The 24,687-nt window shown below is 46.5% G+C and overlaps 1 protein-coding gene across 5 annotated transcripts in view; it reads right to left on the reverse strand.

Annotated features, from left to right (window-relative positions):
• JAM3 (junctional adhesion molecule 3) overlaps positions 1 to 21,919 on the reverse strand; it is a 40,156-nt gene extending 18,237 nt beyond the window's left edge. For 2 of the 5 annotated variants that reach the window (XR_006415614.1, XM_044439460.1), the window contains exons 1-2: positions 6,162 to 7,556; positions 451 to 516 (exon numbers count right to left, since the gene is read on the reverse strand). Coding sequence is in view for 4 of the 5 variants with exons in the window: in XM_044439460.1 (XP_044295395.1) it covers positions 451 to 516; positions 6,162 to 6,276 (181 nt within the window). In the remaining variant the exon portion in view is untranslated. Of the gene's footprint in view, positions 1 to 450; positions 517 to 6,161; positions 7,584 to 21,055; positions 21,208 to 21,839 lie in introns of those variants that run through there. The other 3 variants (XM_044439462.1, XM_044439463.1, XM_044439459.1) reach the window with 3 other exon arrangements.
• Positions 21,920 to 24,687: the final 2,768 nt, after the last annotated feature.

A 24,687-nucleotide genomic window follows, 5' to 3' on the forward strand; every position in this document is an offset into this window, starting at 1 on the left:
ACATTTGCCTGGTTCCTCTAGACCATTTCTTCTCCACAAAAATGAGGGCCCTGTTATCACAACAAAGGACAGAACTGGGGCGGGGGGGGGGGCTCTCTAACAGAACCCACAGATTTCAAGAGGAAGATTCTCTGTGGGAGACAGAAATGTCTCACCGCCCTGAGACATTGCGAAGGGAGGGATAAAAAAGCTTTAAATGAATACATACATAAATAAGAATTGACACATCCAAAACAGGGGACTGAGAGGATAAGGCAAGCTTCCTTAAGTACCTTTCCCTTTTGAGGATGACAGTTATAGTTGTACTAGCTGTAGTAATACTTCAAATAGTGGTAACCACAACATTTAACATTTAAGTGGTGCCCATGAAAGGCAAGCTCTGTTCGAGATGCAAGTGTAAGTTTAAGTTTAAGGCTGTCTATCCATGTTCCTCCACAGCGCCACACTTACGCTGAAATTCCTGTACCACAGGATTCATGTTGGTGGATATCAGGTCTACAGCCAAGATTTGGTACTCTGCAAAAACAAGCAAGAGGCCAGTTAAGAAACTAGCAAAGCCTACGTATCTTGCAACGTATTGCTGTTCCAAAAGCAACTGTTTGAAGCACTCCTGGCAAAGTTCTCTTCTCCCCAACCCTGCCAAAAATAAAAAAAGGTTATCCCAAGAGTAGCAAACCTTGCGTGAATGGGAAGCCCCTGGCCAATTTTATTTGGGAAGCTGGGAGGGCTGGTCGTTATTTTTCAGGATCTGATTAAGCAAAAACTCCTCAGATCAGGGATACGTTGTCCACAAAGGACAGAGGAGCATGACAGAGAGAGATTCTCATATAGTGATTATGCAAGTGCTTTATGATTGCACTGAATCCCTTTGTGTTATTCTTGCAGCCAGTATCATTCCCTAACTTTAAGCTGAACTAGCATCACTCCCTGGGACAACCATTCTTTGCACGCAGCTTCGGCATATGCCGCCAGCTCCGACTGCAAGAAATGAGCCGAAGCAGTGTCTTCTGGATGTCGTGGACCCTCAGCGCTCACACCCAGCATGGCCCACTGTCAGCAGTGCTGGGAATTGTAGTCCCAGACACCTGGAGGGAACCAGAATGGAAAAGCAATCCTCTTGCTTCGTCTGCAGCCCTTCTGCTGAAGCTAAGCAAGTCTGGAAATGGTCAGAGACCTGGATGGGACTCCCGTGTATGCTTTTGCTGCATTCTGCCATGGGGAAAAAGAGTGATAAAGGTGATCTAATACGTTGGTTAATCAATAAAGGGGGGCAAAGCAGCCAGACTGCCTGACACATCCAGGCTTAACGCTTCAAAACCAGAGCCGGGGCACACAGAAGCTGAAGCAGGCGGCCTTTCGCCCTTTCGTTCCTTCAGATTTGCTTTCAATCTACCACTTAAGACAATCTGGTTTTTCTCTCTCTTTTTTTTAATCCTCGCTCTCCTCCCCCATCAGAGGTAAATACATCTCGCTAATCCTAGCAAAACCCCAAGGCATTAACAGAACTCGATGAAATGAAGCCACAGAGTCAGGCAGAAGAAAATCCCCCTGAAGTCCTCTTGACATTTTTACGAAGACGCCGCTAGAGAGACGTCAAAGGCGGGAGCCATTTTGCCCACCCCCTCCTGCAGGTCCCATCCAGAGACTGCCAAGCCAACGTTCGCTTCTCGGGCCCCTTGCAGAGTTCAAGAAGCCTGCCACACCTTGGCGGCAATCCATGGAAAAATCCAAAGTAACAAGCTGTGATGCTTTAGTGCAATTCCCATCATCCCCTCCAGCATGACCATGAGAGCTGCTTGGAGGAAAGACAGGATGTAAATTAGATAGCTAAATAAGCTAAACCCAGTTTATTTATCAGCAGCTATTAGCCATTCTACCTTAAGGAAATTTCCAGGCTCAGGGGCAGGATATCTCTGAATATGAAACAGATTAACAACCGGAGAAGCAGGATGGCTTTATGAACTGCTTGTGAGCTTCTCAGCTAGCTGTCCCTGAAGGAATCAGGACCACATCAGCCCTTTGTTTGACCCAACAACAAAGCTATAGCTCCTCCTCCTTCAGAACCTCTGAAGGCGCAGGTCTGGAGTTGCACTACACACACACACACCTCCCCTCCCCTCCCCCCCACATCTGTCTGTCTGTGTATGCATGTATCCATCCTAATATAGCCTTTCCGATTGTTATGTGTTCATTGCAGCATGCAACAAACACCCAAACAACTTTGGAGCCTTGGAAATGTTACAGAAAACATTTGAATTGAGGTGGTTTGGCCCATCCAATCCACGAGAGGCTCGCTAGCTCAAAATGCCACCCCGTACCCCCACACCCTGGTGAGAAATTCTCCCTGAAGGTCAGAGTGGTGCTCAGCACCACTCGCAAACTAGCTGACCTTCCTTGGAATCTGTGTCTAATTTTAAGCAGCGGTCTGGGAAAAAGGACTCCTGCAGAGACACTGATAAACAACGATAGAATGGAAGATTTTAAACTCCTTCTCTGCTGCTGCAGTCCAACAGATTAGCAGGAACACCCGGGCCATCTCTGGCGAAATCGCAGGACACCCACACCAGAACACGTACGGTGTTTTTTAAAGTCACCACCCACGTTCAGCAGTAGGAGATGATGGCACGGTGCGCTTCGTGCAGCTGGCTTCAGGGAAGCCAAGGGCTCCAGCAACCCTCCTAAAGCAAGTGTGCCAACACGTACATGGCGGGAAACGCAGACAACGCGCAGCTCACCTCATGCCGAGCCAAAAGCTCAAGGTTTGCCATGGGGCACCGTCCTCCCCTCCGTGCACACCTCTCCTATTCTTCCCTTCTCACACAAGAGCACAACACACAAGATGCCCTGCTGCATTGGGCCAGCGGTCCACCACACCTCTGTTGTGGTTCAGCTTCTGGATATTCAGAGATCTCCAACTGGCGCTCACCAGTTTTATGTGGAACCCCCCAAATGCAGCATGCCAGAAATGGGACTTGTCCTTCTGCTCATTTCAGGCCAGATGCTGCCACAGGTGCTCCCCTTGTTTGCAAATTGTGTACTTTAGAAACATGCACACTCTTTAAAATGTGCATTTTAGCAAGAATGCACCTTTGCGTTTCAGTCAAACACAAAGGAGCAGCAGCATGCATTTGGGTGAGCATTTTATTTGTGATCCTCACTACGAAACATCATGAAATACACAAGCAGGATTTTGTCTAAAAAATGCACGTGTTAAGCCACACATTTTTCATTCCAGTGGTGAGTGTGTGCGGGACTTTGCAGGCAGCGAGGGGAACAAGCTTTGAAGTAAAACTTGGATAAGCTTTAAAATCCAGGGTGGATCTGGATTTTATTTGTATTATGTTTTATTTTATTTTATGTAAGCCGTCCCAAGGCTATGCAATGGGGCGGCATACAAATACTCTAAATAAATAAATAAGCTCTCAGGGCAAAACTCTCGCTGTTTCTCCCATCCTCGGTCATTTGACTCACTGCCTTTGATTCACTGCAAGCAGAAACAGCTCCATAAGCACATTTTGCATTATCTACTGTCTGGCTTTTTCGTTGTTTTGTTTTAATTACTACTGGCACATTTTCTCCCTGAGCCATGGGGTTGCTGGTGGAAAGGAGGTCGGGACAGGAAGCATGGACATCAAAGGTAACAATGGATCTTCCCCAGTTTGTTGTTGTGAAATCAAACACCAACACACACTCTCCTAATTTTGTCTTTCTGCAGTCTATTGTTTCCTTTGCCCTCTGGAAACATTCTCACCAGCTGCCCTCGGGGAGAAAGAGAACTGCTGCCTCTGGAGAAAAGACCAGGTGAGTGCCAGGTTGGAGCCACATCTGACCGACTGGAGCTGCTCTTAATGAATCAGCACTGAGTAAAACAATGCATGTATAATTAGGGATTTGCTCCCAAGCCCTGAAGAATATTGTAGACGCTCCATTTCAGAAAGCCAGTGCCTCGTACTCACAAATATAATTATACACGCTTCCCCTCTCTGCCCAAGCCCTAGATTTTACCCTGCCCATTGTGCAGGCTGAAACATGCCCGTCCATCTCTTGGAGCCTTGACGGAACAAATGCCCACTTGCATGTGTGAATGACCCCCCAACAGTTCAAACATTATAGACTGGCCCTGCCTTTCATTTCCCAAGGAGTAATTTTCAAGGAAGGTAAGCAAATGCATTCAGTGACCAGCCACCAAATGCAGCAAGCTCGAGAACACAGACACAGTGGACATGTGTAGCTGGTTCTCTGCATGCCCTGCCCAGAACGGCCTCTTGCCATTTCTATTCTTCAGAACCCTGAAAGATCAAATGCATTCTAATCTTTAACTAAGCATGGAGAAACTCCTGCCAGGAAAGGAAACTTTTCTTGAAGAATGGAAAAGGTGCATGTCTTTAGTTCAAGGATAATAAAACTGTACCCCAAGCTGCATCAGGCCTTTCATTATTTCTTAGCATGTGCCTGCATGCCAAGCAAAAACAGAGGCACTAAATTTTTCAACCTATAATCCCTAATTCCTATGCCTCACACTGATCTCTTGAATCCTTATTTCCATCAGTGATGGAAAAGCAAACATGTGTTACTTTGAAGAACTCCTGACTGCAAGCCTTAACGTAAAATGCAAGCTATGAAACAGACAGTCAAGAATCAGAAATGGTTGCTTGCCTTTCGGAGGCCTTCCAGGCTTAAAAATGCTTTATCTATCATTTTATTTTGACTCTAACGTATGATCTGCAACTAGAGATTCATGGTGCACATTTAAAGCTGTCAAGTAAACTTCTGCTGCTGCAGGTTCTTTCACAGCTGTTTCATGTCTGGTTTCCTTAGAAAGTTTGCTTACTGGAGCAGGTTAGGGAGTGGGACAGAAATAGATGGGAAAAGCTGCATCTCCCCCTTAATCTATGCTTGTAAGGGGCAAAACTGCAGTCTGTACATCTGTTCTCCTGTCTCTCCCATATAATTCCCTCCCAAATCCCAGGGAAGTGTATCACTGTTGTGACTGGCTATAAAGGCTACCTAATGGGCTTTGTTCCCCCCTTCCCTCCCCAGTGGGGATCTCAGTTACCTGCAGCTAATTCATCCTACCCCAATCACAGCCTGCGTCCCACCAAATGTAGACCAATGTGTGTTAATGCTCATTCTTGCTGAAGTGAGGATCAGTGGGGAATCAGCAGGATGGCAGCCAGCGATGAGTGGAGTCCCCCAGTGCTCAGTTCTGGGAATGATTCTGTTCAACATTTTTATCAATGACCTGGAGGAGGGGATAACCAGTCTGCTGACTAAATTCACAGATGATACCAAAGTGGGGGCAGTGACCACAAATTACAAACTTTTGACACGTGGATTTATGTCCACTAGATCATCCCAACTCAACATCCTAGTCTTTGCAATGAAAAATGAAGGAATTGGAATGTTCTTGGCAGAAATTCTACTTCTTTTAATCTTCTTTTTGTAAGGGTAGAGTGTCTACAGCTCTGACTACTAATATAAAAATTCTGCCCAGATATTTTCTTTGTTCCTTTGGCTTCTTGGAAAATCAGTTAACCATGACAAGAACCAGAAAGTCAACAGAAGACTCCAAGATAAGAACATCAACAACAGGAAAAGGGAAGGGCTTGCAAATTCTCAGAAAACGAAATCAGTTTCCCAGCTGCAATAAGCACTGGAAAGGTATGTATTTCCCACTGATGAGATGGTGGGCCAGCCACCCTCCAAATCAACGCTAGTCCTCTACCAGAAATTCCATACCTTGCTTGGCACAAAAGGAGTTAAACACAGCCTCACCAAAGCAGTCAAAACCCAGCATTGAGCAAGGAAGGCAAATTCTTCTAATCCTCAAGCTTCTTCTCCCCTCTCTCCTGCTATTTTTAGCCAAGTATTTTCTAAGCGTGCCAAACGCTCCCAATGGTAATGCCCCAGGAGGCCCCCTTTCCTAGGCACGCTTCATCGGCACCCCGTGTGGTACCAAATCTACTCCCATCCTCATGGTTCTGACCCAACCATTCCAATGCCAGGAGGGTATTTCAGAAAATCCCCATTAGCCTTATGATCAGCTAGCCAAGAGCTAATTCCAAATACCCACATGCATCCCTAGTCAGCAACGAATCACTAAGCTGCCGTGTTATGAAATGCGCAAGCACTGAAGGGGTGGCAACATTGGCTGAACCTACCTGGGTCACGTTCACACAGCCTGGGGCACAAGAGGGCTTTTTGGGTTTCTCTTTGTGCTTCCAGATCACTCCCTCTGGGAAGTTTGTGTGGGATTACTTTCCATGACATTCTCATCCTCCAGAGCCTCTCCCATTTTTTCCAGCCCTTTTAGCAGGTTCTTTGGAGTGAGGAAAGTTTGGGATTACATTTTAACCCATCAAATACTGGAACAAAAGCTTTGTGGAAAGTCCCAAATCCACTATAGTGCAGTTATATATACCACAACATCAAGTAGTGCTTGGATACTAGAAAGTCAGAGGAATATACCCCCTGGAAAAAATGGTCTGCGTTTTCCCTCCATCAAGGAAAACGGAAGAAGAAACCTCAGTAAAACAGTGGGATAAATCCTGTATATCGAGAGGCTCTTTGTCCGGCCTGATGCTTCCTATTTTCAGCAGCTCAGGGGCCGTGGCTTATCCCACAAGCCAAGGTGGAGCAAGCGGTGGAGTGATTCTGGATGACTCCTCATCGGAACGGAAAGCGCAGCATACGTGCCTTTTGCTAAATAAACAAAGAAGCTCAGTCACAACATCAGTCGCTGTTCAAGCTGAGGATTGGCCTCCGCAGGCCCTGATTCAGCAGCAGCCTCAGCACAGTGATGGCAGCCTTAAGAGCTGACATCAGTCTGATGGGGGGTTCGTGGAGCTGGGAACAGGGGTCTCCCTGCTCTCAAGTGAGGCTCCAAGGGGTCAGCACCTTCTTTTCCCTAATGCGCAGTAGACTGGACGCAACAGGCTGGCTGGACCCACCAGCATCTCCCTTGGTCAAGGCCCTGGGCCACCACTTCCACCTCACAGGGCACGCGGGCGACTGGGCTGACGCAGCCTCAGCAGGCCCTGTGTGTTTGAGGAAATATCCTCAGATCGGTCCTTCTTCAGCCACACATTTTACTATGTGTGTGTGGTTCCAACAGCCAGTGCCTGCCTGGTTGTTGGAAAGGAAAAGAAAAATCTCTTCCCTCTTGGCAGCAGGCTGGTTCAGACAACGAGTCAACCCCAGTAGCCCGGTCGTCTGCATGGCCGCTGGGCCTGTTTGAACCCAGTAACGAGCATCCCCTTGTGCTACTGCCCTGGGCTCTTCTTCACTTGGAGCCCTGCTGGGAAGGGAGGCTATCTGGAAAGAGCAATCTCATTACTGGTCGCTAATGCAAGCCAGACTGCCCTCAAGATAACTAGGGCCAAATCCATCTCACTCGCGGGAGCCAGAACACCTGACCTGGGAGAGCAGGACAGCTCAACAGGTCACACGGCTGAGGAGCCAGCCCTGATTAGCACCGATTCATTTGCGCTAACATCAGACTTGCGCTCCAGTCCTGCACCCAACGGCCTGCTAATTCTCCTATTCCACTACCATGCCTAGCCTCCCAACGCTATTGGTTTTCTTCACCCTACTCTGTGTGAATGTGTGTACGTGTGTGGCTGTCCATCTGTCTTCCTTCCTTCCCTCCCTCTCCACCCCCCTCTTTCATAATTAAACAGCTTCTATATTTCAAACCTATCAGTTGCTATATTTCTAAGCAGCAGAATACTTGCTCTCAGCAGTCCACAAAACAGTCCTGAAAGGTAGGCCAGCGTTCCCTGCAAAGGCAGGGTTGCTATTTCTTTACTGGCCCAGCTTCTGTGCCTTCAACAACAACTGAGCACACAGATTAAGAAAGCTAAACTTTTCCCATCTGTTTATCCTTGTGCCAAGAAACATTGTATTGACTTTTTTTTTTTTTAAAGAAAAACATGGATATAATACAAACTTTTGTTGCTAAACTTGTATGCCTTTGGCATGCTGTTAAAATCAGAGGTATAGAGTGGGAAGAAACTGCCACAAAGGTTTCAGAAACAAATTCCTTTTTTCTTCTTTTTCTTTTACCAATCGTGGGGGAACATACTGATGTGTGGCAAGGTTCTTTATTTTGAAAAACTACCTACCGCAGCATGCAGATATAGTGATAGCAAAAGCTACAGCTTCTGGATTTCTGAGTGTCGCACAGCTAGAGCCCCGCCAGGGAAGGGGTGGAAATACTACACTCCAGTCGCCGGCTAAGCTAGCTTTGCTGGCCTGGAGAGGCAGAGAAGCCGTAGGCTGTGCGTGTGTGTGTGGAAAAGTACCCTAGAGATACTGGCGCTGAAGGGAAAGCAGAACAACATGTTCTGCGCGGCATGCAGAGCCCCAGAATCGCTGTGCATGCCTTTCTGTTTGGAAAATAATCTGCTAAATAGGAAAGGAGGACTTGAAAGCTCTTATCTTCCCTCTCTTCCCACTGCCCACTCTCCAAGTTGAAGGGCAGACTATTAAATCATGCAGGCAGTGTGGGTGAGGATAGCTTGCTATGAGCCCCACCGATCAGTGGAAGCTCTACAAAGGGAGGGAGAGACCTTGGTAACCAGCATCAAACGCACACACAAATTCACAGACACAGTCTGGTCTCAAGGAGTTGGAATACAGAATGCTACCTTAGCAGCCAAGGAAGATAACATGCCCTGGTATTCTCCCTCTACACTTCCTAAATCTGCAGAAGAAAAGCATTCTTTGTAAGCCAAAGGCTGTCTGAAGATAACCAGTCCTCTTCTGGAAGGCTGGATTACCCGGAAGGCTTACAAGACACATCAGTCAGAAAGCGAGATGAGAACATCTCGGTCTCTTCAGCAAGCACAGAATAGTAACTGCCAGTGATGCCTGGCTCCACACAGAGATAACCAAAATTAGATTGTGCAATCTCCCTTCACCACAGTCACTTTTAAATAAATACATTTTAAATAAAATAACATTTAAACAAAAACTGCCAGCCATCTTGATGCTGCTGAAACATTTCCTAGTTCTGATGCTCAGCTGCTCAGCTCCAAGGATGCTTCCAGATGAGAGTTTCATGGGGCAATTGCCCTGTCTCAAGCACGGAATTTTACAACATGTCTTCCATTTTGAGGGGCACCCGCGTCTTTTCACGGTTTCTTCTTTTTGTCTTACCACCAATTTTTTTTAAAATGCTGGTAAGCACAGAAAGATGGGAAAGATGCACAATGCTCCTGGGTAGACAGTGCTAGAGAGGGCAGCTTGGGAGCACTCTAAGTCTCAAAAGCTCCAAAATATTTTGACTGGGTGATGATCTGGCAACATCATTATCCATCTTTCAAGATGGCTGCAACACTATTGCAGGAGTCTACCTTGAAGTTTTTGGAACAGGCAGAAGGGAACTATTTCTGTTAATGATTCCACATGGGTCTCGAAATAATCCGACACGAGTTCTCCATTTCTTCCTGTACAGTAGCTGGAGTTTTCCATGTCTTTTTCCCCAAAAAGTTTGATATGGACTTGCTCTAAATGTGCTAATCCTGAATAGTGCTAGTTATAGAAGAAATTCTCCAGCCTTCCCTTAGCACGGTAATTTGATCAGGCAAATTCTTTCCAGCCAAGCCTCTTTAGAATAGGAGTTTTCTTTTGTTTTAGAATGACTTGTCTGATTTGTATTCCCACTGCCAATTCCACTGGCTAAACATCCAGTACCCATCAGTAGTGCTGACCCGTAACTTAAAAGAGCAACATGCAGGTCATTGCATCCCAGGATCTTCACTGCAGTCTGTACTGCTCTCTCTGCTTCTCTGTTTGCTGGAGAACTCCAAGGGATAATGGAAATATGGAGAAAGCTGTCTGGATGCTGGAAGGATCAGAATTCTCTTGGCATCAATTGGGTTGATTGTCAATCATGAACTCCTGGGGTATATTAGAGCAAGCATCCTTATCTCTTCCCTTCCCAATCTGGGCTCACGTGTTTAGGAGCTTTGGGGCAGGCAGAAATTGAACAATTTCACCCCCCTGAAGCTGCAAGGATTCTATTTATGCATTATATTTACGCCCTATCAGGAGCTTGCATTTCTCACCTTCCGCTAGCCCTTAAGGAGACTCTTTCAGCCTGGTTTCAGGATTTAGAGACCCAACTCAGCTGGGAGTGAGAAATTCTCCTAGTGTGCCCATTCTATTAAAAACAAACAAACAACAGAGATCCACTGACATCATGCTCATAAACTGAGTTTTAGCATGTGTGTGTTCACAGACAGAATGGAAATGGCAAAGGAAGTCAATGCTGCGAATCTGTTAAAGTTAACACATTCACCTTTTACATTAATTCTACTTGCACTTTATTTTGTACCTAGTTTTAAGCACAGACGGCATTGAGAAATATCCTCTCACCTTAAGATAATACGTGCAAGAGAATGCTTTTGACGTGATTCCCAGCGTATTGGCAATTAACCTGAAAACGACTAAAAAGACCGTAAGTAAGAGAAGCATTGTGTTCCCTAGGAAGTGGACACTCCGTCCAATACGGCTTATTCCTACCTCTTGACTGAGTGGTTAGCCATGTCCTTTATACTGTACTTCCCTGCTGCCTTACAACCATCCTAAAGACATGGCAAACATCCGTCTCCAAAATCACGGTTGCCAAACACCCAGACCAGAGATGTCTTTACCACCAAACTCACCGCTGCCTCGTACCAACATCAGAGAAGGTGCTTACCAAACCTCACTCGGGCACCCCCAAGACTGCTCTTGCTTCACATCCATCTCAGATCCTGAGTCGTTTCTTTACTCAAGGGGCCAGGTAGGCACAACTGGCGAAGAAATCCATTCCACAATTACGATATGCAGCAATCTCATATGGGAAGCTCAGTGCGGCATACACAGGGTTTCTAGGAATCTCCCTGCCAGATGTGCTCGGCTTTAGCAAAGCGGCTGCATCATGTACTTTCAGTCCATGCCCTCGATATGAAATCCTGAACGTGCTTCAGAACATTCGTACCATCTTCAGATTCTGTGTGAGTTTGTCCGCTTTTTAATTCGGCGCAGCATCCAGAGAAGCAATAGTGTTCTGGATGCTTCATCAGCATGTCCGATGTTCTCAGTACTGGGGGCAACCGTGACTCTTCACTCAAGTGAATAGGTTCCCCTTCGCGGTTATCTCGTATAACTAATTATGACATATGTTCTGAAGCAATCGGAGGATCAAGCCCTCATTTTCCTAGAGCTGACAGCCCAGCTATGAAATCTTTCCCCAGGCTAAACCTGCGCTGAGATCTATAAACACAGCTTTGTTAATTTTAAAATACCTGTCTGCCAAGAGGGTTTGTTGTTCTTGTGTCATGGCTTGGGGATTTAGGAGTGTAAATAAAATATAATTAGATTTATACTGTCAGTGCTGCCTTCCAGAATGGAACATTACTCCATCGAGCTGATGTTTTGCAAGGGAAAACAAGAGCTTCCAAACAGGCAGTTGCTAGCACTACTACCAAAGCGGAGGCCCTCTGCAGCTATTCTGTCTTCTAATTCTGTCGTTAATGGATTTTCCATGGTGAGAAAAGAGATGAAGTGACATCCAGACCCCAGAAAGATGGTGGCATAACAAGTTTATTTGGAAGAAACCAGTGAGGACAAGATATTATTCTAAAGGATAACAAAGCAGCCCAAGGAACCCCGCACAGCCACATCAAGCCAAGCTATGCTTTTAAAGATTACTTCTTCACACGTCACAGCACAGGACCCTTCTCAAACTCAGGGCTGCATTGCCTCATGGATAACTTTCTGCTGCCTTTTTACGAGCAGTGAATGGGCCAAAGTCAAACACGAGTGAAGTCAGACGTAAACCGTCCCCTACGCCTGCAATGCGTCCATAGCAAAACAGCGTGGAAAGCAGTTCCTTTTGTACGAGATGGAGGCCCTTTTCAAGAAAATAAAGCAAAGGGGCAAGGAGGAGGACCATGGCTCAAATGGGAAGACCCGGGGTACCATGGGTGAACTGCAGGTCACTGGTTCCCCATCCCCTTTTTCCTGGATCGGACCATCATTATGCTTTCAGCCATAGCTGACTGATATCTCAAAGATCCTGTAAGATCCCGTATGAGGGCAACAGCACTTCCCTGCTGGTTGTCTCCAAGACCTGACATGCAGAGGTAGACTGCTACTGGTTGCGGAAGCTCTTTTTAGCTAGCTTGGAGTTACAAAAGTAACTAGGGAATCATATGTCTGCCTAGTAAATGAAAGCAACTGCAGGTGACTTCATCCGAGAATATGTTTGCTGCATAGAAACTACAGGTATCCACTCCAAGGCTTCCATTAACTGAGAAGTAAACAGAAGCACCTTTTCTTGGTGCTTTTGTTACACTATTGGAAATTCAGACTATTTAAAGATCTAAAGGAATACTTAAAGATCTTAAGATCCATGCCAATCAATGAGATCTACTTTGGTGCACTGGTGGTGTGGGAAACTCGCCTTTTCTTTCTTTCTTTCCAATGGGGCAAAGCTCAGGGAGCCAAGGCTCCATTTAGATGCCAGGAAGCATCTAAACAGTTCCTGACAGCCAGGACCCCGAGGGTGCAGAATGGGCTTCCATGAGAGGTGGTTGAGGCCCCATCGGTGCGGGTGTTCAAGGATAGGCTGGACGTCCACATGGTGGGCATGTTGTGAGTGGAGGTGGCTGGAGCTGGGGGTCAGACTAGATGGCCTGGAGGCCCCTTCTGACTCGCTCTGTTTCTATGTTTCTATTTAGCACAAGGGCCTTGTAGGCATAAATAACAGAGTGCTTTATTTCTGGAAACACCCTTGATATTTGGGGTGTTTCTAGGCAAAGCTTTTATCACATCACTAATAACTGCACGCTGCTTTCTGATTATTAGCGCTCGGGCCCTTTCACCTGGAAACACACTTGCTGGGAAATGCAAGGATAAACAAGAATACCCTATCAGTCAAAGTGGGCCCTGCATTTCTGTCCCCGCTAGAGGATGGCAAATTTCAAAATCCCCCTGGTGTTCTGGATAATGTCCCCACGTATCTAGGGCTTTATTGATATGGCAAAACCAGGACTTTGTACAGTGGGGCTGATAAAAATGTTTGAATACTGGAAAAATGTGGAGACACCCCCAAGAAGCAATCTACTGAATCTGCTGCAATTTGCTTTTGAAGAAATAATGTGGACTTAGTGTCAAATAAACCAAGATTCTGGAGGAAGAATAATCCAATCTGCCATTACCACGACCTGGCCAAGATTCAGCCAAAGTCCAGCACTTTTACTTCTCATCAACTTCAATGAGAAACAGTTGGAAATGTTTTTAACCTTCCTTTTCAAAGCAGAGAGATTCAGATATGCTTTGCTTTGTTTGGAACGTGCCCATTAAGTACAGTTAAGCAGTTTTTGTCCTTCTAACACTGAAGAAAGAACGTGCAAAAGCAGGACTGCAGCTGAACGTTCAGAAAACAAAAATCACGACCACAGATGAATGTCAACAATGAAGACGTTGAAACTGTGAAAGATTTTGCACAACTTGGCTCATAAATCCAAAGGGAGACGGCAGCCAGGAAATTAGAAGACGGGCTTTTGGAAGGTCATCAATAAAGGGAAGACTGTCCACTGGAAAGCAAGCCCAAGCTCATCTATATTACTGTGTTCCTGGACACTACATGTGGGTGTGAAAGCTGGGCAGTGAATAAAGCTGTTGAGAAGAAACGGACACCTTTGAATTATGGTACTGGAGGAGAGCCTTGTGGATAACCTTCAACAGAAAGAGGGACACGTGGCTCCTAGAAGTGGCTCCTAGCTTGCCGTCAAAACAAACGTGCTGAAACTCAGGCTGCCATTGTTCAGGCTTATCATGAGAAGGTAAGAGCCACTGGCGAAGACGATAATCCTAGGGAAAGTTCAAGGCAGAAGAGGAGGAAGAACAAACACGAGATGGTTTGACTCCCTGGAGAAAGCCACAGCCTTGGGTTTAAGAGTGCTGAGCTGTGTCTCCAGGGGCAGGACATTCTGGAGAGCTTCCATTCACAGGGCTACCATAAGCTGGAGACAACTGGAGGACATGCAACAGCAACAAACAAGTTGTAACTGTGCATATGGATACAGATCTATAAACAATTCATTTTCTTCAGCTGCCAGTCAGAAGGAGAAAGAATAACACGTGGCAACACAGCTGAACTCTCGGCCTCTTGCTCAGTGCTGGCCCACAACATGCCGCATCCAGGGCCGTCTTAACGCCTGATGGGCACTTGCCCGTGGGCCCCATACTAATCTGTGTATGTTAACCCTTAGAAAATGGGAAAACTTCCAAAATTAACGGTAGTTGTAGTTGTCGTAGGGGCCCCAGCACACTGCTGTTAAGACGGCCCTGGCCGCAACCCCAGCTTGCTTCTGCACAACGTCCTTATTCACACGCTGAGGATGGCCGCCTCCGCTCGCACACATGACTGGCAGCTGGGAGCTCGTCCCCCTCTTGCATGCAGCCCCTGTTCACTCTGCAACCGTGTGAGCGGAGCTGGTTCCTGATGCAGGGTGCGTTAATGAAACAGGGCCAGCTCCAGATATTTGGTGCCCGAAATGAAGTTCAAGGTGATACCCTCTTTCCTTCACATGCTCAGAAGCCAACTGGACTGTTAAGTTGCATCTTGCTTTGCCACACATGATGGGACAGCATTCTCCAAAGCATCCGTATTTGGATTTGCAAAAGAAATCTCACCTCCTTCCGCTGGTAACACAGCACGGTTTTTTCAAACTTCAGGAAAGAAGAAATGCCTCTCGAAAGTCCTATAAGCTTGCGGGAAATGCTGGAAGTATATTGGCTGGCTTGCTTGTTGTTTGATCCCACCTATCACTGGAATGTGGCCCCTCAAAGTTTCTCCAAAATGGGCTCAGAGTGAAAGAGACGCTGCACCCCTGCCCCGCAACAAAACAGCACGACAGAAAATACAAGCTGAGCATCAGCCTTGTACACTGAAGAGGCACTTGCTGGCCCTGAACAGTGAAGCCGCATCCAAAGCGTCTCCTCGCACACCTGGAGTTTCCACTCAATCACAGACGTTATCAAATGTTCGTAGCTCAGAATAGCAAATGGAAGTGCTACGGAGGGAGCTTTTCCATCAGAACAAACCAGAGGAGTTCCTCATGAGGACAAATTTGCCACTCAGAAGGCAATCTGGCAGGATGCCTGTAAACCTCCAAACTCGGAAGAAAACGGGCATGTTATGGGAGGAAGGAGGGGTGCCTTTGCCTCCCTGGCCTTTATGCCCTGCAACACTCCAGTCCATTCCAGCTGCAACACTCCAGGCAGGGAGGAAAGGCCAATGCTGTACCTTGCGGATCCGGTTTCCACCCCTTCCCAAATGCCCCCTTTACCCCTTTCTTTGAGGTCATGATTACTGCCCCAGAGGCCAACATGGCTCTTTCCAACCACCTCCATGGGGCAGGGAGGGGATTCAAGAGCAGCTCTCCCCAGAGCTAGGGCCCAAAGAATCCTGTGGTCCTTGCCTGGGAACCACAGGATTGTGCTGTTGGTACCCTTAGTGAATCAGAGCTTTTCTCATTCAGGATTATGTCATCCGCATCACTATTGGTCTAACCTAACCTTTGATGAAAAGCACGAAGGGGTTTTCCCCTCCAGAAGCCCTTCTGCCAACCTTGGCTTAAATGAAGGCACATAATTAAATTACTACTTTCAATTAGGTGATATTTAATTTTATGTTTAAATTAGCATGATAATTAAAGTCCTTGCTCCTCTATTTATATTGCTCCACTGACAGGGCACATGGTGAGTAAACTCTATGGAAGATAGGTTATCCACAAACCAATCAATTGCCAAGGAGTCATATTTCTCCATCAGATATAGACCTCACACTTCTTATTTTGCTGACTGAAGATGTAACCCATTTTAATTAGTGTTGCCTCTTTGTTACCTTCTGCTTTCAGGAACTCTGACTTCCAAAAAAACTTGTAGAGAATATTATATATGTTCAACACACAAGGGAAAGAGAGAAACTGAGCTTACCCTGAACCATTTTTCAACTTATAAGGGTGTTTCGCTTACAAGGGACAAGGAAGATGTGGGGAATTCTAAATCAGCCCTAATTGGCCAATGGGAATCGTATGGCTTTTTTCTTCCCCAATCCCTGTCCCATTTTAGAGCTCACCCCAGCTTTAAGAAGAAAAAAATTACAGATATTCCTTGGCTTAACACAGGCATGAATGCAATCAACTTCTAAGTTTATGGCAACATCCATTTCTGCTTCAACACACACACACACACACACACACAAATAAAGGGGTTGCAAAGAATGCCAAAGAAAGGGGTACAATTTGCTAAAGGGCACAAGTCTGTACACACACCACTCGCCATTGTGCTAAGCTAGTGGCTTTTCAAACCATGCCCCAGGGAATCCTGGCATTTTTGGCAACTTTGGTGGAGTAACTCAGCAAGAAATCTCGCACATTGTTCCCGTGATGGACGAGGTAGTTTCTGTACATAATACCCAATCTCTGCCTGCTTTACCCAAAATGGCACAGAAGCACTTGGTGCTGAACTCTCTCAGTGCTGAGGTGATAGCCATGAGGCCCAATCGGCTTGTCCAGTGTTCCCCAAATATGCAGTGTACACTCTAAAACGTGCCCCAGAATCATCCGTGACAAGAAAAGGGTGTATGGCAGTCAAATGAATTGTCCAGAGTTGAATGCAGGAAGTGACACAGGAATGAGAACCAGGAGCAGGCGCCTTGGTGGTCAGAACCAGGGAACAAGCCCAAAGTTGAAAAGCCAGAAAATGCAGCAATTTCCTGAGCAAAAGCTCTGACCAAGGGACTTTACATCTCTTTCTGTTGGAAAGATCCAGTGTTCAGTACAGGTGGGCACAAGGACTGCGATGCTCCGAAACCTGCCATCCAGCCATGCTGTGGCTGGACTTTGCACTTCCTGGGGCAGCCAGGAAAGCTCCGAGTTCTAAGTTTCCAAGTTTCTTTGAGAATATCAGTACTGAGACCAAACTGAACCATACAGAACCAGACCTTACACATTAATATTAAACTCACACCTTTTACCATCTAGCTCTTCTAAATAATAAGCACACCAGCAAGACCATCAAGGAGGTATGCCAGATATGCCTGGGATTCCAAAAATACACCACTCATCTTGGGTGACAGAAATACAGAGATTAGGAAAAGAAAGAAACGCAGGTTATTAGGTTAGGTTATTTTACTTGTTTTGTAGCACAGAGTCCGAGGCATGGGCACAGATGTCTATCCATTGGCAAGGAGCACTGAAGCAACCAAAATAGTTGCAATTGAGACTTATTTATTTATTTTTCCTACAAAGGGCTCAAGGCAGCTCATTCTCCTCCTCCATCTTATCCCCAGAACAACAACCCTGTGAGGTAGGTTGGGCTGAGAGTCTGTGACTGGCCCAAAGTCACCCAGTGGGCTCCATGGCTGAATGGGGACTCAAACCCGGATCCTCTGAGTCCCAGTCCCATGCTCCTAACCATGACACCACACTGGCTCTCTAGCACACATTTTGCTAGAATCACACATTCTTTGCCAACAGCTGTGATGTGACGGCTGGACAGATGCTTCTCCTACGGTCTGACAAAGTAACTGGTTAGCAGTGAATGAAAACTATAAACCCCACCTAAGAATGTTACTGAATTTACAGGTCAGAGAGCTTGTGTCCCAGCACCTTGTAATGCAGCTTTTTACTCCTGCAGAATTCTTGACACTGAAGCTCTCCTTTCCAATTTAGGAGCCCCCGAGTCGAAAGCCGCAGCTCCACAAAAAAAAAAAAAAAAAGCTACACTGCAGGCTTGGACAACTGTCTTGGAGCACTTGCTTGAAGGACAGCTGGATACTATATCTTTACAGGAGTGTGAATGTGGGGCAGGAGGGAATCTAGAGATATCTTAGCAGAATGCCACAAAAAGGCCTTTGTAGGCACAAAACCTATTTAGGACTCCAAGAATGTCATGACTTCCAACTATTTTAGCAAGACATAGGATGCAAATCCTGCTCGACAAATCTGTCCCAGAATAATTTGGTGAGGGGTAGGTGGGGTTGTAGAATGTTTCAAAAATGCTGCAGTGGAGAAATTGTTGGGTATGAATGTGAGAAACTAGGTATAAATCCCCTCTCTGTCTTGATGGCGGATGGATGGCCTTGGTCTCAGCTTATCCATCTTGTATTTGAAGAGAAGCTGAGAACTATCAAGTACTTAGTGTGCTGACCTTGCAGGCCTGTGTGTGTTGACTTTGAAATATGTCTCATTGAATTTAGTGGAGTTTACTCTCAGATAGGTGGGTATAGTACAGATTATAACATCATTTCAGGTTTTAAAAAAGTCCATAGGGAGAGACACAAAACTGGTGCTGATACTGCAGATTCCTTCCCAGAATTTCTATTCCGTACCATCCCTTCTACTTCAAATTCCTCCCCAAAACCAACCTCTTATCTCTTAGGGCAACCTCATAGTATGGCACTAAAAACTTGCATGCTGCAGGGGTTCAGGTTAGGCGTGGGACTTGGAAGATCTGGGTTCCACTGGTCCATAAAACTCACTGTGTGACTTTGGGGCAGTTTCTTACTCTCAGCCTAACTTACTTCACAGGGCTGTGAGGATAAATGGAGAGGAAGGAGAGGGCTATATAAGCTCCCCTTATATAGGGTTCCTTGGAGGATAATAGTTGTGAGAATGTCTACCCAAAGTTCAGGTTGCTTGAGACCCGAGATGGAGATCTTCTCCTGATGCCCCTTTTCAGAGGCAAGGAAGTACTGATTACTGGGTAGGAAAACCTCTGCTTAGCCAATGCCTCATCGAGACAAACCGAGGAGGTACCTGCACAGGCATCCTTCATAAGCCAGGCTGATTTTACTCATGATTTTCATGCTGACCTTATTTCTTGATCATAAGCTACTTATTTTACCCTGTTCTGCTTTGCTTGAAGACCTGGCCAGATCTCTTGCTTAGGGCAGCCCCACCAAAGTTGGGGAAGCAAGCTCAGCAGGACTAACTTATGTTCCATTGATCTCACTGGGTCTACTCAAAGCCTGACAGAATATAGATCCTAACCTGCAATTGCAGATTTGTGAATGTCACAAGCTGTTGTTTGTTTTCCTTGCTGCTCATAGTCCTTCATTCTGTGCACTAATTCTTAAGCCTGGCAACTTTAAAACTGGTATATGCATATTTTAAACAATGCATTCATTGTTCTTATTCAGCTTTAAAAAAGCCTAAGCTACCATAGCATGTCAACCAAAAACAGTACAAGCTATAAGCTTAAGCATACAAGCCAGCAGCAACCATTCAAATGAATAAGCAAATCCACATTGTTTACAATCAAAAATTTCAGAGTAAAGGAGTTTATACCCTGGGCTTGATACCTAAGATTTAATTGGCTAGGCACTCAGCAAAGACATCTCAGAAGGGAGCTTCACACTCTGGGCACCACCACAGAAAAGGCTCTGCTTCCAAAGACCACCTGCTGTGGGAAGCCCGGATTGCTGCAAATGGGAGAAGGCAATCTGCACATGTTTAAACAGAACCCCCCCCCCCACATCTTCCAGTTTTCCCCAGCTGTATGCTCTCCCTCCATTTTTTCTAAACAGGCATAGAACTGGACCCTTAGATACTCTGGCTGTAGACTGCTGACAGCTTTAAAAACCAGCACCTTGTACTTTGCACAGAAACAAACTTAGCTCAGAAACAAACCTCGTAAAGTAACAAACTTAGAATTCAGTGAAGTTCTTTTAACATATTGGGTTTAGTATGGTGGTTAAATAATTTGGCTCCCAGAAACTAGGCCAGCCGAAGCTTCCAATTTAGACTGCAAAAGAACAATCAGGCACCCATCAAAATATTATAGTTTGTCACTCTCCTTTTAACAGAGACATATATCTTGGCACAGCTTACATGACAGTCTTGGAAACAAGTCCAAATATGAGAAGTTTCCAGATTAACACATGTCTGGCAAACATTTTGACTCATTTGCAGAATGTCATGGAAGGTCCAAAGAACATCCTCAACTTGTAACCCTCTCATACTTCCGCACCAGTTCTTCCATCTTTTTTCTTTCCAATTCCACCAAAAAAAAAAAAAAGGAAAGGAAAGGAAAGCCAAAGAAGAAAACACAAAATTAATTAATGTGTTTTGACTGATAGCATTAAGCACTTCCATTTAGAAGCATCCATATTTTTGTTAAACTGTTGTTCCTTTCCCAGACCAAGAGGGATCGGCCATGTGGAAGGTGTAAGAAGCTGGATAAAATTGTCAGAGAAGATTATGATTAACCCTTTCCTCTATTTTGCTGGAAGTTGCAAGGAAAGGCACATGAGCATGGTTAACACCAGCCATAATCTACCCAGGAGGTTCATGCTCTCTCTCAAAAAGTCCCATTTTCTGTGTGAGAAATAGAATACGAAACACCACTTTACTCCAAGCTGTGAATTCCATCTGCCTGAGGATGGGGCGCAAGAAGAGATCCAAGCCTATCCTCAAACGATGATCGACACTCTCCAACCCCCACCCTCCGCCCACATTCCCTGCAGCTTTTATTAATAGCCAGATGACAAGCAAGCCCCAACCCATTCGTGAATGGAATTAGCAAATGTTTTTGCAATTAAAGCTGCAAACATTTGCGTAGGACCCCTGGAACAATGAATTCCTCTGTTGGCAAATGAATAGGATCCAGTATCAACTCTGCCTCTGCCTACCAGGCCAAGAATGACATTCCTGAATCCCTCCTCTTCCAACAAGGTGGCGGAGATGTTTGGATTATGGGGTGATTTGGAAGGAAGCCAAGACCCCTTATTCAGTGGGAGGAAGGGCTTTTTTCATATTCTCCAAAGGTGATGAAAAAGAAAGAAAACAAGCCACTGGGAAAACACACATATTCACACATCCTTCTTAATGCAAGCATGAGGTGTGATGGATGCATATACTAAACTTCCTGCGGACAGATACAGCGTTTTCCCCGTGCCGATTCTAAAGGGGCACCCCACCCTTCCCACAAATACACACGACAGCGAGAAGACGGCATCGCGCCCCTTCCTTCCTCAACAGTTCAGACGCACGTTTGTGCCTCGGACTGGGGAGAAGCCGCCTGATCCTGGGACTCTACCGACCGCCGGCCAGGACTCCATCCAACGTATGGCAGGAACTTCAGTTTTAAAGCGCAGCAGCTCTTCCTTAAAGAGCTGGCTCTCGGATCAGAAGACACGTCTGGAAGTCCTGTCGTATTTCTAAAGCTCTTCTGGGCACGATTTCTTGTTCTTCCGAGAAAGCTGTAAGTCCCACAAACACACAACCCCACCCACCCCGCATGCCCTTCTCTCAGAATATCTTCTCAATACTGCACAGATCAGTACGTCCACCAAGGGGAGCTAGCCTTTTTACAAGAAGGCGAAAACTTTCCCTTCTCCACCTCCCTGCTAGGAATCAATTGATGCTGGGAATCAATTTCGCTTCCCCTTTCCTCCAAAACGCCCCCACCACTCTTCCCCCCCCCAAAAAAAGAAAACCCCAATCCAGGCACTGATGAATACCAGCGACACAAGACATCAATAGCCTCCATTGTCCCAGGAACTTAACTGGCCATAGGATGGGTACAAAACCCCCTTCGCACGCAGCCCGCTCGCCCCCCCCCCCCCCCGGCCTCCGCGGATTTCTCTCTCTTGCCCGCCGAAAAGCAGGATGCGAGGGGGGTGGCATGGCAGGCATGACGGCTCCCCCCGGGAACAAAGCAAACACGCGCCCTGCGCGCCCTGCGCCCACGCAAAGGCGGCCACCTGTGCCTCCGCGCAACCACGCAGCTCTGCAGAGCCCGGATCGCGCCCACCCCGAGCCGGCGACGCTTACCGAGCGTGGCAAAGAGGAGCAGCGCAAGCGGCGCCCGCCGCCCGAGCGCCATGATGCGCATCACGGAGCCGTCCGCCCGCCCGGGCCGGAGTTTGCGCATTCCCGTCTGGCCAAGTCCCAGCGCTCGGTGGGAGGAGAGAAAAGGGGGGAGGGAGGGAGGGAGGGAGAGATGCCGCTGTAGCAGGACTCTGCTGCCCGGGTAACAGTTGCTAAGAGGCCAGGGATGCTGGCGCTCCGTTGCCTTGACAACCGCAGCCACCCGAAGATGCTGGAACCTATCGGAGAGGATGAAAGGCGCGGTGGACCGCTGGCCTGCAGAAATGCCCGTTTTGGGGACTCGAAGGAAGTCCAGGCAGGCAAAATGAAGTCCATGTAGAATCAGTACCTAAGCGATGCTGTGCTAGGCCACCAGGAAAAGCACGCGAGGCCCAAGAGCTTAGGAAAAGTGGCGTATGTGAGCAGTGTGGCAGAAATGGAAGTTCATGCTTGGCTTTTCTGATTAGTTTGATTCCACTTTTCCAAACAATTCCAAAGCACCTTTAGCAAAATAAAAGCTAAACTGCATGTAGCAAAACAGAATCAGAACTGATAAATAAATAACCTTAAGTATCCAAGTTTCAAAACCAAGCATCTTTTTATTAAGGGTGGTTGGGTGGTAGAACTTCAATCAAGCAGTAATCAAAAGTCAAAGTCAGCAAAACGTTTGCTATCAAGTGCAGGCATCATCCACAACACATAAAATACATCCAGGTTTAGTCTATGTGTTTTGGGGAGACTGGAAAACACATACAATCCTATTCCAATTGGCCCTGCGTGACGTGACCATATGGAACAGGACTCATCTGAAACCTGTTTCTCTAAGCCACAGATTAGCCTGGTGCTGTGCGAAGCAGAGCAGAGAATGTCTTTGAACGTATGCAAAGTGCTATTCCATTTGTCTCACCAGCACACAGGGAAAAATGCTAATCCCCATGCATCTGAGTTTAAGGAATTCAAGTAAGTAGGATTTGATTTTTAAAGTGAGATATCCTTATGGACTCCAGTTTCATATCTTGCTTTAGAAGTCAGATGCTACTTTGCAAAGGAGCTGACTTTATGCATCTGCAAGTGAGAAGGATCTTGGAATTGTTGGAGATCACAAGCTGAATATGAGCCAAAAATGCGAAGTGGCTGCAAAAAGGGCAAATGCTATTTTAGGCTCCATTAATAGTATTACTTCCAAATCATGTGAAATATTAGTTCCCTCTTACTCAGCTCTGGTTGGGCCTCATCTGGTGTACTGTGTCCAGTTCTGGGTGCCACAGTTGAAGAAAGATGCCGATAGGCTAGAAAGCATCCAGAGGAGGGCAAAAAGGATGTTCCAGGAACTAGAAACAAAGCCCTGTGAGAAGATATTGAAAGAACTGGGCGTGTTTAGCCTTGAGAAGAGAAGGGTGAGAGGAGAGATGATGGCACTATGCAAGGACTTGAAAGGCTGTTACAAAGGAGGGCGGGATCTCTTCTCGGTCATCCCAGAGGGCAGGACAGGAAACAATGAGCTCAAGTGACAGGAAGCCAGATTCCAGCTAGATATCAGAGGAAACTTCCTGACTGTTAGAGCCATACAACAATGGGACCAGTGATCTAGGGAGGTTTATTTATTTATTTGGACAACCTGTATGCTGCCCCATTCGCGTAAGCCTCGGGGCGGCTTCCAATACATAAATAAATATATTTCTATACAAAATACATAAAATACTGGGGACATCCTGGCCACAGATCTAAAATCAATACATAAAATCAACAGTTAAAATAGCATTTAAATAAAAAGGTCTTGGTCTGGCGCCGAAAAACAAATAACGACGGCACCAGGCAGACCTCTCTGGGGAGCATGTTCCATAAGTTGGGCGCCACCGCAGAGAAGGCCCTCCTCCGGGTACTCACCCTCCTGATATCTTTCACGGAGGGCTCCCGGAGAAGGGCCTCTGCCACCCATCTCAAGGGGCGGGAGGGCAGATATGGATGCTGGCACTCCTTTAGGTTGTGGCTACCTCACTCCAGAGGCATTCAAGATGTACCTGGACAGCCGTCTGAGAGGGATGCTTAACTTGGAGTCCTGCACTGAGCAGGGGGCTGGACCTGATGGCTTTCTGACCCATTCCAGCTCACCGAATCTGATTCTGTGATCAGCCCAACCCATACTGGGTGGGAATTATGGTAGTGGTCCAACATATCTGGAAGGTACTAGCGGGGCAAGACAGCTCTATGATTTTGCATAGGTGAAACAGCGTAGAAACTGCAAACGAGTATAGATGGTTGCTTGACATGCATTTGCCTCCTGCCTTTTTCCTCTTGCGAGGAATGCAAGGTGGCTTTCATGGTACTCCTCTTCTCTGTCTTATCCTCACAACAGCCCTAGAGGCAGGTGGACTGAGAGACAGTCCCAAGTTCAAAGTTACCCAATGAGCTTCAACACTGAGAGTCAGAATCCCAGTCCAACAGTCGAAACCAGTGGTTGTCAACCTTTCCACAGCCAGGAACTGGTGGAAACAGGGAAGCTGCCTCGGGGACCACCGAGGCAGCAACGAAAAGCACCATACATATGCAGTATTCTATGTATTAGTTTGCAAACACAATACCAAAACAAATCAAAATCTCCAAAACAACCAGAAACCGAGCAACACAAAATGCCAACAAAAGAGCAAAATTCCAAAATCGGTGCGATCTGGCTCCCACTGAGCCATCTCTCCCCCCCCTGCCCCCCCCCAGCAGCACTGGTGCACCGCCCATGAACACGATGCCAACTGAGGAAGAGGTGGTGGGGCACAGCCAGCCCCCACACTGGTCTGCAGTGAGTAGCATGCAGCCC

The sequence above is a fragment of the Varanus komodoensis genome, unplaced genomic scaffold, assembly GCF_004798865.1.
Source record: "Varanus komodoensis strain SLA01 unplaced genomic scaffold, ASM479886v1 scaffold35, whole genome shotgun sequence".
Classification (NCBI taxonomy): Eukaryota; Metazoa; Chordata; class Lepidosauria; order Squamata; family Varanidae; genus Varanus; species Varanus komodoensis.